Raw genomic sequence first — 17,375 nt, 5'->3', positions numbered from 1 at the left:
ATACAGAACATGATCCATTTTAAGACTGAAGTACATATTTAAGTGTCTATTCCTTTGAGAAAAGCAGATTTCTTTATTCTCTTAGTAAATGTTGCTACCTTTAAGGTACATTGATGTTATTAAAATATTCTGAACCTGAATTATTAATGGAGAAACTGGCTGAATATTCTATGAATATTTTAATAATGATCCAAATACAGCATGCAATACTAGCATATGGCTAAGACTGATGCTTCTGAAAGCCTCCTAGCCTCTGCAATTCTTCACAGAAATGAGACTTCAGTAGGTAATTGCAAAGCTGTGAGTTAATGTCTAGCTAGGGACCTTCTGTTTGAACTTTAACTTCTAAGAGAATTTATTCTATGTGCTGTTTCAAATACTGATGCACTTGCAAACAAAATTTGATCAGAACCTTGTTTTTATTATTTTTTACTTTACTTGCAGAAGCTGCTATTCCAGCTCACAAAGCTGGTTCATTAAGTCATTCTCTGTACAAAGCATAGCACATTCCTTCAGCTGGTTCTTTTTAATTGCTAAGACATCATACATAGCAACAACAGGTTCTAGTCAAACTGCCTGGGAGAACACAGCCTTATCTGAAAGTCCTTTTGGTGGTCCACTGCCGCCCCCATTACAGTGTTCTTCACAATGCCTGTGGTTAGTTGCCTAGCAAAGGGGATGAGAGCTGCGCTTTTTTCCCCATCTTATCAGTCATTTCTTTTTGAGCTAAGCAAGAAGAACAAAATCACCTCAGAAGTTTCTTGAACTCAGAAATTCACCAGAAAGCTGGTTTCTATGATCCAGCTGGAAGCATCAACCTTTTATCCCACTATTCACCTCTTTCGCAGGAACCATTAAACTCATTAAGATTTTCACTGAAGAGGTATCTAAATTCTCTTCATGCATTCTTTATCAGCTCAGATTGATCCCACTTGCTATGAGTAACAGCAATGGAAAACACAGCATGTATCAAAGAGGCCAATGTCTCCCTCCATTTTTTCCTATCTTGTGAATCTCCAAGCTGTCCATTATACATGTACCTCATGCTGCAAACCAGGATAGCAAGAGAACAAACAGCAAGACAGTAATTGCACTGATGTGTAAATAATGCAACAGCAAGCAACTAATTTGATTTACAAGACTTGGAAAAGAGACATCATCCACTTACGTGATGCAAGCCTTCAGGAATGTTTTTGCAATTATAACATTTTGCAATAACACTGTTTTCTATCTGTCTCAATGCAGAGCTATAACAGCACCAAGATATAGCCAGACACTCCTTATTCAAATATGGTAATGAGGAACTATTAAGAGTATTGCTTAAGAATCACATTTTAACCCTGAAAGATGTCCCACAGCAGAGCGGACCAAGGCTCCTGACCATACTGAAAGTCCACAAAGACATGAGTGCCACCATAAACACAGAAGCTTTCACAAGCCTTTTGCCAAATACCTTCAGATACTACTTCTCTCTACTGTGACACCTTCATATCCAGTGGTCTGAAAGAAGTCAAGTATTTGGTAAATGACAGAAGCTGTTTTACAGTAGCTTTTTGGTTAAAAGTCAATGTTATTCTGAATGAAGAGGTGTACATCTGATTACTTGCCAGCCACAACATGGCCCGGGTTTCATCAGCTGCTTCTGCAGTTTAAGCGTCTTTTGCTTAATTTGTGCACATATATACAGACCAACTTCTGGACAAATTTTTGTACTAGTTGACCAACGTGTTATCTACTGGCTGTATTGACAGAAAACACCATCAGGCTTTCTAGCTATAAACATCACTACTGAGAACAGAAGTTCAACAGAGCTGTCCTTGCCAGCCAGTGTCAACCCACATGATCTTCTCTTGCCACCCTCCAAATACCATGGCCCAACAAAGACATTTAACATCTTTTATAACAGGTAACTTGATTTTGATAAAAACAGAATTCCCTATTTCAGTCTCAGCTCGTTACTCTGAGCAAGAAATCAAAGCCCTCTGAATGAGATCAGGCAATCGGACAAAAAAAAATTCATAGGCTAAGCAGACCTCATTTTTACTTTATTGCGAGAATCTGATGATAGGAAACGTCCTCTTTGCCAATTATACAGCAGCAATCCAACCATGCGAAGCTTTTGTCCTGAATTTAAACCATATTCTCTTCAGGGAACATCACTATTTTGTATCCATATTCTATTGTATGTTCCTTGAATACATGAAAGTAAGCACTTTTTTGACCTTTAACCTCAAACTCTGACTTTTCTCAAACAAAAATCACTCAACATTTTGCACAAATCTAAATAAATGTTTAAGCCTAGTCCTGAATGTACTCTCACAAGACAGCATGAAATAAGGAATCAGAAGGGAACAACTCCCACTCATATTTTGTGTCCCTTCTCCCAATTCAATTTTATTTAGTTCTTCAAAATAAGAGCAGTCCCCCCTCACATCCTCTCCGGGGGGGGAAATCATTGTACATTTTCCTCACTAAACATAACAACAGACTTGAGTGAATTACAAACTCATTATCTTTCTTTAAATAAGCCCAGACACATCTACTTAAAAATTATTTGATCTTCTGTAATAGAAAAAACTGTACACCCTTATTTTCATTTAATAGATCAACAAAAAGGTTTCAAAAACACATGTCCCCTTTTGTTAACAGGACAACAATACATAATTCTTCCTTTGCATTTGCAAGGGGGGGGGGGGGAGAAATGTTCCTCAACAGAATAGTTACCACTGACTTACCATACAAAGACAAAAACTGATCACAGCTGCCACCTGATGAGAGCAGGACAGATAAGGATTCTAAATGTCCTGAAGGAATTGCATAACTGACAAAATTACTATTCAGCAAAGCACCAGCTGCAGTACGTTTAAAGAGACATATCACAGAAATAACAATGGACAGTATCACTTTCAGCAATTTTTAAATGAGTACCTAGAGAGAGTAAGAGGAAAAAAAATCCCAAGCCCTCAGATGCCTAATCCTATTGTATAGCTATGTTAAAAGGATGCCTATACAGAAAACCAGCAGTCATAACTACAGAGGGTTTCATTTTTTTAATGAGCTGCAGTTCAGAGGACACAGGTAAGACATGGACCATTTGTCCTCAAAAATCATAAAAATAAAGCAGCCCACAAACCACATGTTTTTATCAAATATTTACTTACCATCTTCCATGTCTTCTTCAGTGTTGTTATGTCCATCAGCCATTGCTACATTCCCATTAATGACAGGATTTTGAGTAATTCTTGGAGGATCATCTGTATCTCCAGCTAACACCAAAAAAAATATAAAAATTAATCAGCTATATTAACATTTCTGTCTCAGGTAGCGTTTATGAGACACACAAGTGGCATGCTTTTGTGCAAAACAGTATCTACTTAAACTATAGCACAACAATTGTGCTGGTATGTGCCTAACTGTAAAATTCCTCAAATAGATGAATACTTATGGATGAAGCAAAAAGTCCGCATTAGCACAGAATACAAAGAACATAAATTGATTCTGAAGTTTCCAAATGGCCTTACAGTCAGTATCTCATAATCAAGTCTCATTAAATAAATACAAACTTTCAAATTACTTTTTCTGGCATTCCACATTTTTATACAGATACAAGTTTCTAATAGCTGACTTTCTAAATTAACAATTTACTTTAAGACTTCTTCAGTGTTACTGCTTTTAAAAAAAACCCTAAACATTTAATCAAATGTAATGGTAAGATTTAAATCTTACTTGGGAAAAATTAGAAAAGAAATCCTTTACCATCTCAGGAGCATTTTAGAGGTAACATTTTCCAGTTTCTAGCCATCACTGCTAGTAAGTTTTGCTACAGTAACTGTTCAAACACCACTAAAACAAGAGATATGAAACAACTCCATGAACTAAACCCCCACTATTTTAAAGATGCATTGCTTTGATTGAACAAGCATCTTTCTGATTTATTCAACAGCTGAACAATGCCTCCTTCCATTGCTTGTGCACCAAAAGCTGATGGATCATTTCAGCGTGATTCCAGGGAAGCAGGTATATTCCTGAATAAACTGGTTTTTATCATCAAACTGTAAAACCTGTAACCCCTCGCAACCATCTCAAGGACAAGCACTACGTAAAAGACACTCTTTAAAGTGCCTGCTAAGCTTCTCTTTGCTGTACCAGTCCTGCTATTAACTTGTATATTCTACTACACCACAGAACCCCCGAAGTCACCGGTTTCTGTAACTAGGAGCAGTTTTATATCCAAAAGCTACACACAAGTCACCGACTGCGTGGGCAGCTAGGGATGCAGGTAACCTGTCCTGCAGGAAGGAAAGGGCTCCCGAGGGGAACCCCACCAGCTCAGCCACGGCGCTCCCCGGCAGCGCCCGTGCCCTCGCCCCGTCAGCACCCTGGACAGAGCCGCCCTCGCCTCCGGCCGCGGCGGGGGCTGAGCCGAGCTCCCCACCCGCACGCGTGGGGGGGCTTGCAGAGAGGGACGCCTGGCTGTTCGCCAGATCGGCTGAGACGACCTAGGCGCTCGCCTCCTCTCTGAACGCAGCTGAACTTCTCCTGTACAAAATGGACAAACACACGCGACAAGAAGCAGAACGAGCTATGGCAATCGCTGCATGATAGTCTTAAAAGCCACGGAAGGAAGGCCAAAGCCACGGTAAGCCAGGCGAGAAGCGAAGTAGGATCAGTCACCAGTTGCTTCACAGTCCTCCCTCTCCTCAGAGCCACGCTGAGGCATGTGCAACATGCTTTTGCAGCCTCATTCCAATTCACCGTACGCAAGAAAAGATAACTTTCACAACCAGCATTCCTACTCTGATTATTTACTCTTGTAGTAAATCCACAGAACTAATAACCTCCGCCCTGAGCATGAACAGAAACAGATCACGTTAGAGACTTACTTCTGGATTAGAGCTACAAAGGATCATAAACTTAATGCTCGAACACGGCTTTCGGAAGCTTACTAGGATGCAGCAAATCTCAATGAGGCATGAGTGAAATGTATATGGTGAAACATAAAGTATGCAGCACCCACAATACAGTGTGCACCTTTCTCATTGTTAGTACATCATACTTGATTTTGCTTTTGTAAAGTTTTGATTTTATTAGAAAAAGGTTTGCAGAAGATTGGCTCCTGAGTGATACAGCTGCAGGAGCCTCCACCAGCAGCTATCAGCGCTGGCAACCCTGTAGCACGGTAGAACAGCAAGTTAAAATAAACATAACTTAACTACAACAAAATTAAGCAGGAGGACAAGTTTAAACTGCTGCAACTCAAGAACAGGAAAAGGGCCAGAGTAAGAAGGAAGGATCACTAAGTTTATTTCCACAGCTTGCTTTTGTTTGTTTGGTGGTTTTTTAAATTCTTTTTAATCTTTTAACAACAGCATGGTGAGAGTCTAACAAGGAAGCTGTCCTCTGGGTCACTTCTCTCCTATCTGGAAGCATACAGCATGCCTGCAGCAATGCAACAATTGCTTACACTAAATTAATACTAGGATTTTTTAATTATTAAGTTATCATCAAGGCAACTTAGTATCTAGAAACAAACTGAAGCAAACACCTGAGGAATGGTCAGTTCTTCACTAAAAGCTCATCTAAAATATTCCTTTAACAGAGGATTTAAATGTTGCTACCATATTTTATCAGGAAAGACCTGTCCTTAACTAAGAAAATAAAGAGCTTTCTGTGAGATACTACTCTACGTTCCCCAAAAGTACAAACTGTTAGCAGAGAAGAGAGAGAAAATGCAGAAGAGATCATAGCAAAAGCAATCAACTTAAAAGACAAACAGAGGCAGCTTCTGAGAGATACTATTTAGTGATAAGATAAACTGAATCATGATGTATGCCATTGCTGCTTTTTCTGACATATATTGACACTCATTTTGTAACACAGCTTTCAGATATGGAACCCAGATAACACTAGTGAATGTTTTCGGCTTCTGTGAATAAAGGAAATTTTTAACTTGTAATAAAATCCAACTATTATAGTAAATACTTTGCACAAACAAAACACAGCCCTTGTTCAACAGATCTACTAGCAAGCAGTATGACATTTATTTTCAACTATAGCATTGAAAACCAGTAATTTATATTTTACTCTGTTGTCCTTAAGAGCTCATAGGAAAGAATTGTCAAATCATACCAAGATTTAATTAAGAAACATGTTTTCCTTCGCCTCAAGCAGAACAATGCCAAAGACTTATTCAATTATGCAATACAGGATTAAGAAACAGAAAAAAATACCTGCCCACACTGGCCAGGAAAACCTTCCTACCAAACACACTACTTAATACACTGCTGTCTTTAATGCAGCTTAAACCACAGTGTGTCAACATCACCCCAGTCATGTCACCTATCAGTTCCTAGACCAAATACCCAGTTTTAATCGTATCCTTGGAATAAACATGCAGTCTATTAATCAACCAAAAGCTAACATAAGCCCCATAAATGAAGAAGGTATTACAACAAAGCACGAAGTGACCTTATGAATAAGGAATGTTTTTAACTCTTGAAATACAATACTGCAAAATATTAAATAAATACAGCTTTCAATACCAGAATTTAGACACTGTCAGACTGTTTGGTGAAGAGCACTTAAGTTGTTTTCTACCTCCCCAAAATGCAACACATACAACTTTGTAACTATTCCTTCATTACAAAAAAGAATACAAGGCAACATGAAGAACAGTGATGACAATTTCTTCCCAAACATTTAACATTTAAGGTTACATACAGTTTTCTATCTACCCATGCCACTGCATTACAAACAAACAATACAGCTTGAAGTGTTTAAAGGGGGTCTCTGCAGTTTAGAGGTTAAGACACCTTCTAAAAAGAGCCATCTCAGATATTAGTGAGTTTGAGCAAAACAAGAGCTTTCACTTATTTACTGAAAGATGATGAATGTTGCAATGAAATCAAGTCTAAAAACTGACGTATGCAACTGGAAAGAAACTGGAGCATGACAATATAGTTTGGGAAGTTAGTAAAGAAGTGTCAGTCACCTTATACAGACAAATTACTGGATCATATATAAATGACTCCACAGGTGCATACTTCTCATTGCTCATTAACAAAGTCTGTCACTGAAGTGTTGAGATGAAAGCCTGAAAGCAAAATGGTTATTGCAATTGATGCTAAGGGAAAAGAAAAAAAAAAAAGGGGGGGGGGGGGGGGGGGAAGACAAAATTCTCTGAAACTACAATCTTGCCACGGGATGCCAGACCTTACAGAAAGTATTTAAAAAAAAAAAAAAAATCTTGTTATGGACTATAAGCTCAACATTATCATACTCAAATACTCGCACTGTTAAGTAATCAGAACAAAAATAGCACCAATGATTAAAAAAGACTGTACTCAAAAAAAGCTGTTCGGATGGATTCAGCTGGTTTAATAAGATGAACTCAATGTCACTGAAAGATACTGCTCTATTGTTCTACTGTTCACAGTAATTCAAATCTACAGGGAAGGAATCTCAAAATTTGCTATATTTTCTTCCTATTAATGAGAAAGCAGAAAAGATTTTTTTGTAAAGATCATGTTGCTTTTGGCACAACGTAAGTCCTGTTACAAGACAGGACTACTGCAGAATTTCACCTCTCTCCAAGACGTAGGATACGTTGCTCAGCAGTAAACACGTGCTTGCAGTCACATGTGGACAAAAGCTATGGAATTACTTCACTATGGCAGCAATTAAGTTACAGCAGAATATTGCTACTACTTTGACAATGATGACAGTGAGCTACTAATTTCATAGGTTTCAGTCATGACTCATATCACACCAAATACTCAAATTTTGAAAGATTATCTATAGTGTTTGTCATTAGCTTGTGGATCTGGCAGCCACAGAGGAGAAACTGAAGCAGCCTTCCCCGCAGGTTATGAAAAATTTCTGTTTCCTTTTGAGGTTAAAGAGACCACAGTGAAGGAGTAATAGCAATACTAAAAACTTGCTTACAATTTATCACGCACAACTGCCTCACGATGGAAATCACTAGCACCAAGTACTTTTACATGTCACTACAGGCAGTTTGCATAGACCTCCATGCAGAACTTCCATGGCTATCCCAGAAACAACAAGGGAGTTGCACTAACAGTGGGGTTAGCAGGCTGAAGAGAAGTCAGTCATTCACTGCTGGCAGCAGCTTGAAGACTCTGACACTCCAAACTTCATATCCAGGGTTGTGCCTTGGACGGGGTGGGGTATAAGCTGAAAACACAAGACTTTCTCCGCTACTGCTGGACTAAATGCACATCCCGGAATAAAAGCCTTCCTAAAAGTTTTTTAAAGGGCTTTTAATACTTTTTAAAAAATAAATGGAACTGTATGTACACCTATGATAAATTTGGGGCGGGGGGGGTGAATTCCAATGGATGAGTGAAGCTGCAATAAACACTGAGAAAAGTGACTTACTGAGCAAAAAATATAATGTGGTAGAAGAAAAGAATAAAGTCAGGCTATGTAAATCTCACTGAAAAATGAGCAAAGTCAGTCTTGTAGCAATCAAATTACATCAGCATCAAAGGATATCAATTGCATGCTGAACACACAATCCAGGTCCAGCTTTGCACCTCAGTGTCAGAACTGACTGGACTGCTTGAAAGCGAGGAACCTGTAACGACCCCCTGGGGCAGCCCGGCTGAGCTGCTGGTCCTCAGTGCTCACTGCATAACTCCTCTTCAATTGTGGAACATACTATAATCTCTTAACAAAGTTTTAAAAAGAAGTATTTTTAAATACATCAGTATTTTAAATACATTAAATAAACCTCTAAAAGTTTACTACTTCAGTGCATAATTCAGAATGCCAGTCTCACATGGATAATACCACACAAGTAAAAAAAAAAAATTTTTTTTAAAAATCACCATTGCTAGGAATTACAATGAAAAAACATACAGTGATTTCAAGTGCTATATTAAATATCACCTCTTTTTACCACCAAATTAACCTTTTCTATTGTAACTACTGGGCAGCATATCAAAATACATAATTGAAAAATTCCTAAAGCAAGCAGTAAATGCAGTGCTTTCTGAAGCAGTTACTGAACTGTGGTGGTAGCAAAGAGGACACCGGTGAGACTCGCTCAGAAAACCTTAAAGCAAGAATATTAATTCTTGAAAGCAAACAGGAAACTTAGAATAATGTGAAGATGAAAAATAAACACCTGCCTTTAACTGGAAAAAATGATGCAAACAGGTTACTTCACAACTCTGTAGCAAAGACTCCCCAAACCATGCCTGTAAGTGGTCTGCGGACAGTCTATTGAACCAGTGGAACTGTTTTTTATGTCACTATACTAACAGCTCAGAAGAAAACTTGTGGGTTCCAGCGACTTGCTTCTCCAAAAGTCTGGAAACCATTGCTATAAAAACCAGATTAACAGGCATTAATCCCAGGAGGCAGGGTTTTTAAAAAAACAAAACAAAAAAAACGCCCAAAAAACCCAACCAAACAAAAAAAACCCCAAACAAAAACCAACCAAAGAACAGAACAACCACACACACCAAAATTAGCCAAACAAGTTTCCAACTCTATGATCTGAATGAAATTAACTTACAATAGTCAATCTTTAAACAACTAGAAGTGTTCAAAGCAAAAATTTCCCCTCACTTGCTCTGGAAGAACTCAGCCTTTCAAAAGTAAGAGAAACTATTTGGCCTCTAATCCCTACCTGCAGTTAGAATACAAACACCACTTACTGCACAAAGGGACTCAGGAGAAAAGGAATTAAATGAAGTGTTCTATGCAGTTTCATTTTTTCCAAGACAGTCCTAGGTTGCTGTAATGAAAATCTAAAGAGGTATCAACCAATTTCTGTAGTGTGGCTGCCTTTCAAAAGGCATCCAAAAATAAAGCAATCCACCTAAAACATTTTTCAAGGATAAAACAGTAACAGAGTCAGAGATTAATTTGGCCAGTAGAATGGGAGGAGGGGAAAGGGAAGAACATAAACCCCCAAGACGCTACGGGCTGATATCAAGGGGTAGATAACTGCTGCCACAGATGTTTCCATGAGTTGTAAAAACCATGTAATATGCCTTTACAGCTAAAAGTTAATTCTCACATTAGCAAAATGGTGGGCAATTTGCTTTTGTTTCATTTATTATTTTTCTTCCTTCATGGTTCATTACTTTTTCATTACTTGATCCGGTGTCAAAAGGTGTATCTAGTGATGTAAACCTCTAAACAAGAAAGCTATGAAGGACAATGACTAAGTCTTAAGGGGAAAAGGCTTCTAGAGAAGTATCAGGAGGCAAGAGGCAAGCTAACAGATTAAGGGAGAAAGGTGTTATGACCGTAAGAAGTGAGATGAATTGTAGCTAGAGAGACAAGGTTTAAAGGTCCTCAATGCTTTCAAAATTTGCCTTAGCAAATTCAGAAAGGAAAGAAAGAAAGAAAGTAGAAAGGATATTTATTTACTAAAGAGTAAGTCGCCAACGTTAGATCTTAAAAAAAATAGAAACAGTATTATGCGGAAGTCTCTTGCCCTCTAATTGTCATCTGAAACAAATAATTATTGCATTATTGACTGTGAATTGCAAATCCCTCACAGAAGGAGATGATGCTACACAAGACAGTAAATGAATATGAAAACATTACTGCGATGGGACAACTTCCTGGAAGCAGACTCATCATCTCTGCCATGCCTACAAAATATTTAGCAATGACTAGACAGACAGTAATGCTGCAGCCACCACTTATTACACTGATCAATCATTATATTGCTGTTGCCTTCTAATCCCATCATTATGTCTGCCTGTCCAAAGAGAACATTTTGACAAAACATAGGATGGCAAGACTGGTTTTAAATTGCACCAATGTACCTAATGAATTTAAAAAAAAAAAAATCACATTAATAGGTTACATGACTATTCTTACATAAAACAAAGAAGTTATTATTCTAAGAAGCTCCTGAACACTAAACAACATGCATGAAACATACCAGTCTCTAAGTAAATAGTATCCGAAACTTCATCCTACTGAGAAATTTACCTTTATTTGAAAATATAAGGGAGGTACAATGTAACTTTGTGGATAGAAAAATAGCTGAGAACAAATAGACTACACAGAACCTGCTCTATAAACCAGGCAATTTGCTGCAGCAACTCATTTATCTGCTTATCTTTGAAGAAAGAAGCAGTCTGATGGCACTTTACAAAACAAAATTTTAAGTCTTAAAAATGTGATTAACTTCTTATAGACATGTATAAAGGATTTCAGGTATTATCACTGCAATTACTCAGTGGACAAAAAGCTGCCATTTAAGAAGTCACCCCGAAAAATTTACTAAAACAAACAGTGACTAAATTACTGCCTGCTTTCAGCAGTTTAACTCATTGCTTTATGAATAATTCAGTGTTAAATGAAAGACTGCATGAACCAGAGTTCAATCTGAACACTAACAACATGCCTGTAATTATCCAACATATTTACAACTTTATACTCTTGCTGAAGGAGTTTGTATAGACAGCCTTCTCATTTTAAGAAATTTTTCATATGCTTTTTAAGCTCCAGGTGTTTAATAACTTGGGGTAGACAGCAGCACCAGCATGAGTTTTTCTTCAGTACAGTGATGTTATTTGTCAGAAAGATACCAACCTGCCTGTCTCACTAACCTGGCTTTAACCAATCTACAGTGCCACAATCCCTTGGCAGTCATCACAGCAAGAGAAGATCTGCTGAAAAATCTTTCATAGTTCCTTTTCTTAGTCTGATGAGCTTTGTTAGCTTAGGTTACACTTCTAGAAAACTATCAGATCATGAAGACTGCTTCTGGCTCCCATGTAATATTCAAAAACCAGTAACTAGAACAGTTGACAAGACAAATTATTTTCTTCCGCGATAAGGAAAGGCTGAACCATCAGAAGTGTCATGACCCATTATACCAACAGCTACTGGACTTGCACTACCTTCTCTTTGCTGTATCTAGAGCAGCAAGGCTATAGAAGCAACTACCTTAACTCGTCGCGTCTTGTCTCTGCACATTCCAGGGATGGTAATATGATTACATCTTTGCTGAAGACAAGGCACTCAGTCCCAACCTACTGAACACACCCTAAACAATATGTTTTTCCAGTATCACACCCCTTTATGTTTCACTGTTTTACTGAGTAATGGACTTAGCTCTTGCAACCACAAACACTAACCTCTTCGGCAATCATCACTAGAAAGGCTGAAAAACCACTCAAAGAAAAATGAACTTCTGACACAGGGAAGAAACAGACACACTGTCAACTGGAGCCAGGGCAGTCCAAGCATCACAGAGCATTTATGTTTATACATGACACTATACTCAGCATGCTATAGCGCTGTGATCACATTCTTGGTGTTTTAAAAAAGACAATTAAATAGCAATTAAAATGAGTTCATTTGGATAACAATATGAGCACGTTATGGGATTGGTGATTATGCTCCCACTGGCAACTCCCTCTTTTCTTGTGAAAGTACAGAAAAGCATACACCTTCATCACCTGGACCAGCATAATTTTTAGTAGTCAGTCAGCTACATACATTTTCAGAGCTCACTTCTGTATCATGTTGGATGAGTACAGTCCACAGCTTCACAAAGTTTTGAGGTACATCTATTAAACTAAATACTATGACCAAATGCCTGCTATATACGTAAGCAGCAAAAAGGTTTTGCACGTTTACCAGTAATATAAAACGTTACCTTACATGGGTTAGTATGATTACATACACCACTTGCCCAAACTAACTCTGGAGGTAGACTGATTCTGTGTAGTCACTTTGTTACAAAGTCAAAATATTATTCACCATTATTTCAGATTCTGAAATTGTTTGACGATGGATTCATAGTTACAGCAAATGCTAATTGCACTGCTCACTCCTGGACTCAGTCTTGAAGTATGGTGAGCTTTGCTCAAACTAGCAGTAGCATGGAAAGGTAGCATGTATATATTAAATCATCTTTATTTCCTAATGCTGACATTATTTTTTGAATGCTTTAAACAGCTGATCTGTCCATGTTAGAGTTTAAATGCAAAAAATAATTTCTTAGCAAAGAACAACAATGGATAATAATATGGATTTTGCACTGCAATTAATTTTACAGACACTAGGAGGGGAAAAAATTAACTTCTAGCTTCATACCTTAATTTACCTTTAAACAGCACAGATCACTCTGAGCTAGAGAAACTGTGCAATGTGCATATCAGAGACCTCATACCTAGGATCTAACATCTTCCGCATTTCTTCGTGTTATTTTCAGTAATGCTTTTAAAGGTCTTCCTTTATCATTGGAGATTTGCTAACACCGATCTTGTTTTACCTCTTCTTCCTTATGCTTTCTGCTGTGCAGAGAAATGGATAGATATGTAAAGTAGGTTCACGGGAATCTGGCAATGTTTACAGGTAGATAGTAGTTGTGGGACTAGGCTTTTGTGAGAAGAGGGAAAGGCACACAGATCGCATTCAGGAGAATAACTTTAAAAACTGTTCTACAGTTGTGAAAAGGCAAGCAAGCAGAGTTAATGGTATTTCCTTCTCATCTGACAATACAAGCTTAAATCCAGGCTTCTTTGCCGAATAGTAAAGGAGTCTAAATCAAATGTGCTCACAAGAAATTACTCCTTTTAGGCTAACCATGAAACTACCAAACCTTTTTAAAGATGGCTATTATAGCAAAGCAGCATGAAATCACAAGCCAAATAATCTACAAACTTGGTCTGTTAGTCCTATGGCAAATCTAGAAAAATGCAAAACCGTCCTGGGGTACACAGTAGTCAACTATGCCATGCCACATGATACATACGCTGCTCAATTGGGATGCACAACTGGAAGATCTTGGGACTCCCTAAGCGCAGTATCTCACTATATTGTTCTTGAAGTGGTTCTTCTATAAAGAACTACTACTATGGGCTCTAATTAGCACAGTGCACTGAATACAACAATCTGAATTATAATATGGAAGCAGAAAGATGCTGTTTATAAGGGAGAACTGTAAATAAAGCCTGCCGTGTGTGCTGGTTTGACTTCTTCATATAACACATTAACAGGTTAAGAATGAGGACAGAGAAAACAGACTAGATATATTCACTTCAGAGAAAAGGTGACTGAAGGGGGGTACAGGATGCGCCAGACAAATATCCTGAATAGCATGGAGGAGGGGGAAAAAAAAAAACCAAAGACACACACAAAAAAACCCACCAGAGAACAAGTATTTTCTACTACTTACAATACAAGGGGCTTTACATGAAATTACCAGAATGTGAGTTTAAAGGAAAGAAAATCCTTTTTCATGCTGCACATGAAACTTCTGAAAGCTATGAAACATTTTGTCAGAAGATGCTGTGGAGGCCCAGACACCTTTTTCCAGCTCCTTCTGGCTCAAAGGCAGTGACACTAGTGCAACACAGGAGGTTCACAAAGCACAGAGGTTCGACACTGGCCAACAAAGGAAGCCATGGCAGGCTGAAGGGAACAGGAATGGGGAGGTGCACTGCTGTAGGGCACCCTCCCAGGCCCCCATCTCATGGCTCTGGGATTTCCTGATCTGTAGATGGTGTCTCTGCATTTCAAAATGCCCTATGAGTGTGTGTCCCCATTTTTCAAACCAGCACACGTTACTAGTATCTACAACATCCCAGGCAAGGAGTGCCAGTTTAACTATGTTATACAAAATAACTCTTTTTATTTTCAACCTGCCTTCTGATGCTACATTTGATGTTCTCCGGGTCTTGCACTGCTTCTGTTTAACCTTCTCTTGCCACTTGTGCTTTCCAGACTTCTAGCACATCTCTCCTCAGTTATCCACAACACTAGGGCCAGACGGGCGCTTGCTAGTCTACTTGGACATTACTGCTACAGTGGCCGTTTGATACCTTTTATGATCTTTACTTTCCTTGCTATAACTTCTTTACTTCTCCTATACCTTTTTAAGATGGAGGAGGAAAGCAAGGCTGTTAACCAGGCTGCACTCAGTGTTCAAGACGCAGAAGCACAGTGAACTTATACAAAGCACGTATTATTCCCCATTCACTTCCAAAGGCAAAGCAATGAATGGAAGAAGATTCCATCAGGAGCAGTGAAAAGGCACGGAGGCAGCCTGGCCAGGCTCAGACACCCTCGGGGTGAGCACAGCAGGGAAGGGAACTCACCATTCCTCCCCTGCCCTAACGTTTAACATAAGCATCTGCTACTGACAGACCTCAGGACACCAGGTTAAACAATTTTGGTCAATCTAGGGTGGCTAATCTTACGCAAATATGCAGGGTTTCCATAAGAAGCTTTTGAACATTCATACCGAAAAACCTGTTACCAACCTAAAGTTTAAAACAAAAAATAAAATCCGAGATTCCTGACTCAGAAGGCAGTTCTGCACTGTCTATAAACTTTCCTATAGAAAAAAAATGCCTATCACACAGAAGCATTCGGCACTTCGCATTCAAAATAAGAGCGCACCCAAGTCACGCTTCTCTTCCACTTCAAGAAAAACAATCCCAATTGCCCAGAAGCATCCACGCGGCGTGGGGCAGGGAGCAGGATCGGCCCCGGGCTCCCCACCCCGCCCGACACCCAGCGGGGACAGCTTCGCCTCCCAGCCCAGCGTCGGCGCTTCTGACAGCTTCCTCCTCGTTTGAGCGAGCCGCACAAGGAACTGCCCCGCAGATTAGCAGCCGCAGTAGTAAAGCACAGAGCTGAACCAATTAGCGTGGGGCTGCCCAGTACTGATAAATCCTAACCTCACGTCAGGGTCACTTTTACAAGTCTAGATTAACTGTGGAGAAAAACGACAACAACAATTAAACCATTCAAGGTTTGGGGTTTTGTTTTTTTTAAGTCCTTTATGTGAACTGATACACATGCACACATGCACGTCCTGGTAACAGAGGAACGTTTACTGTTTCTTCCCAGTGATATAAGGAGCACTGCTGGCAAAATAATTATTTTCCATTGAAATTCGGTTTTTGCTATGCTTATTAACATATACGTTTCAAGCATAATAGTAAACTATGATTTTAAGAGATTCCTACTACCAAAAAAAAAAATCTGCACCTTGGGTTAATTTTACCATTTGTTTTCACTGTAATTAACAAGAAGTAATTATGCTCTCATCTAAAATTAACAACTGCGGAACGAGCAAAACAAAAAACATTCCTTTTTCAAATGGGATGCTTTACAATGAGCTGGACAAGAAGCTGCTTTTTTGTTCTCTAAGACACAGACTTCAGAGTTTTCTATTCTCCAACAGTTTCCCAAATTCCTGAAAGACACGGTTCCCAGGAGTTTTTCTGAGGTTGTTACCTAATAATCTCAATTTTCCATCCTCATCTGTTAGCATTGTTCCATGTTCTACAAAAACTTTCCTGAGCCAAAGAGGGCAAGCGGAGAATGAGAATGACTGTATGTGAGAGGAGTGTCTAGCTGGGACAGTGGACTTGGTGATGTCCCTGGCTTTGAATAGGCAAAAGGCTCAGGGCTGATGCCCCAGGGAGCAGGGAGTGTGGGGTGGTTTACCCCATCCCGCTCGCGTTTGGCACAGAAATTCCCTTCCCTACATCAGAAGTGTCCCCATTTTGACCAGAGTCTCCACGAAGATTTTGGGGTCTGGACACTCCCAAGAAACCACAGCCATTACATTTCTGGCCAGCCTTAATTTACTGAATCATCTGCCAGGTGGCTACTCTACCTTCTCCTACTTTATAGCATGAACACTTGCAATTATTAAAATAATTTTAAAAGCCTTAACAGAGGACTGAACCAAGAGTCTTCCTCAGTGTTTACAACAGAACCATTATGTCCCAAAGCAGTTCAGGCTTTCTTCAGCATTCACTTTTAAATAAGATTTAACCTTCATTTTCCCTTTCCATTCTGACAGCAACCTTTCTACCCCCAAGTGTTAATGCAGGGAAATAATTATTTAGGCTCTGAGAAACAGCTGATCATTGTTGTAAAATGTTCTGAAGATCAGCTTCTCTTTACTGCTTTGAAGATATAAGTTACTGTACTGAAAACATCCAAATGTTAGCAGATGCCAAAATTAGCACTAAACCATGTTAATTATTTAATATTGTCGACGTGAAGAACAACTTTCTTCAAACAACACAGCTGAAAAACTGTTTTACATAGAAAACATATGGAATCTCGGGTGTTAGCTTCTATTATTTACCAAGGAATTCTTAAAAGAATGCAGAACGGAAATTTTATAATCCTCAGTTAAGCACTCCACTGACAATTTTAGCACTTTTTTTGTCAGCAATTTTAAGTCACTTTTTTTTAAATGAAAACAAAAGAAAACATTTAAGAAGTGACAAAAAAAGCTTTTTCTGTTTAACTATTCAGTGTTAAATAGCCAACCAGTTGTTCTGGTGGCAAAAAAGCTTCCATGGGACCGTGTAGCCAAGTCTGCTTATTAGTTAAGCAAGCAC

General features: G+C 38.8%; 1 protein-coding gene across 1 annotated transcript in view; it reads right to left on the bottom strand.

Annotated features, from left to right (window-relative positions):
• Positions 1–17,375, bottom strand: part of USP7 (ubiquitin specific peptidase 7) — a 75,729-nt gene that overhangs the window by 39,546 nt on the left and 18,808 nt on the right. Inside the window, exon 2 of the mRNA XM_052772310.1 lies at positions 3,162–3,266. Coding sequence (XP_052628270.1) covers positions 3,162–3,266 — 105 coding nt within the window. The remainder of the gene's footprint in view (positions 1–3,161; positions 3,267–17,375) is intronic.

The sequence above is a fragment of the Harpia harpyja genome, chromosome 21 (genome assembly GCF_026419915.1).
Source record: "Harpia harpyja isolate bHarHar1 chromosome 21, bHarHar1 primary haplotype, whole genome shotgun sequence".
In the NCBI taxonomy this organism is placed as follows: domain Eukaryota; kingdom Metazoa; phylum Chordata; class Aves; order Accipitriformes; family Accipitridae; genus Harpia; species Harpia harpyja.
This window is presented reverse-complemented; position numbering and strand designations above follow the sequence as displayed.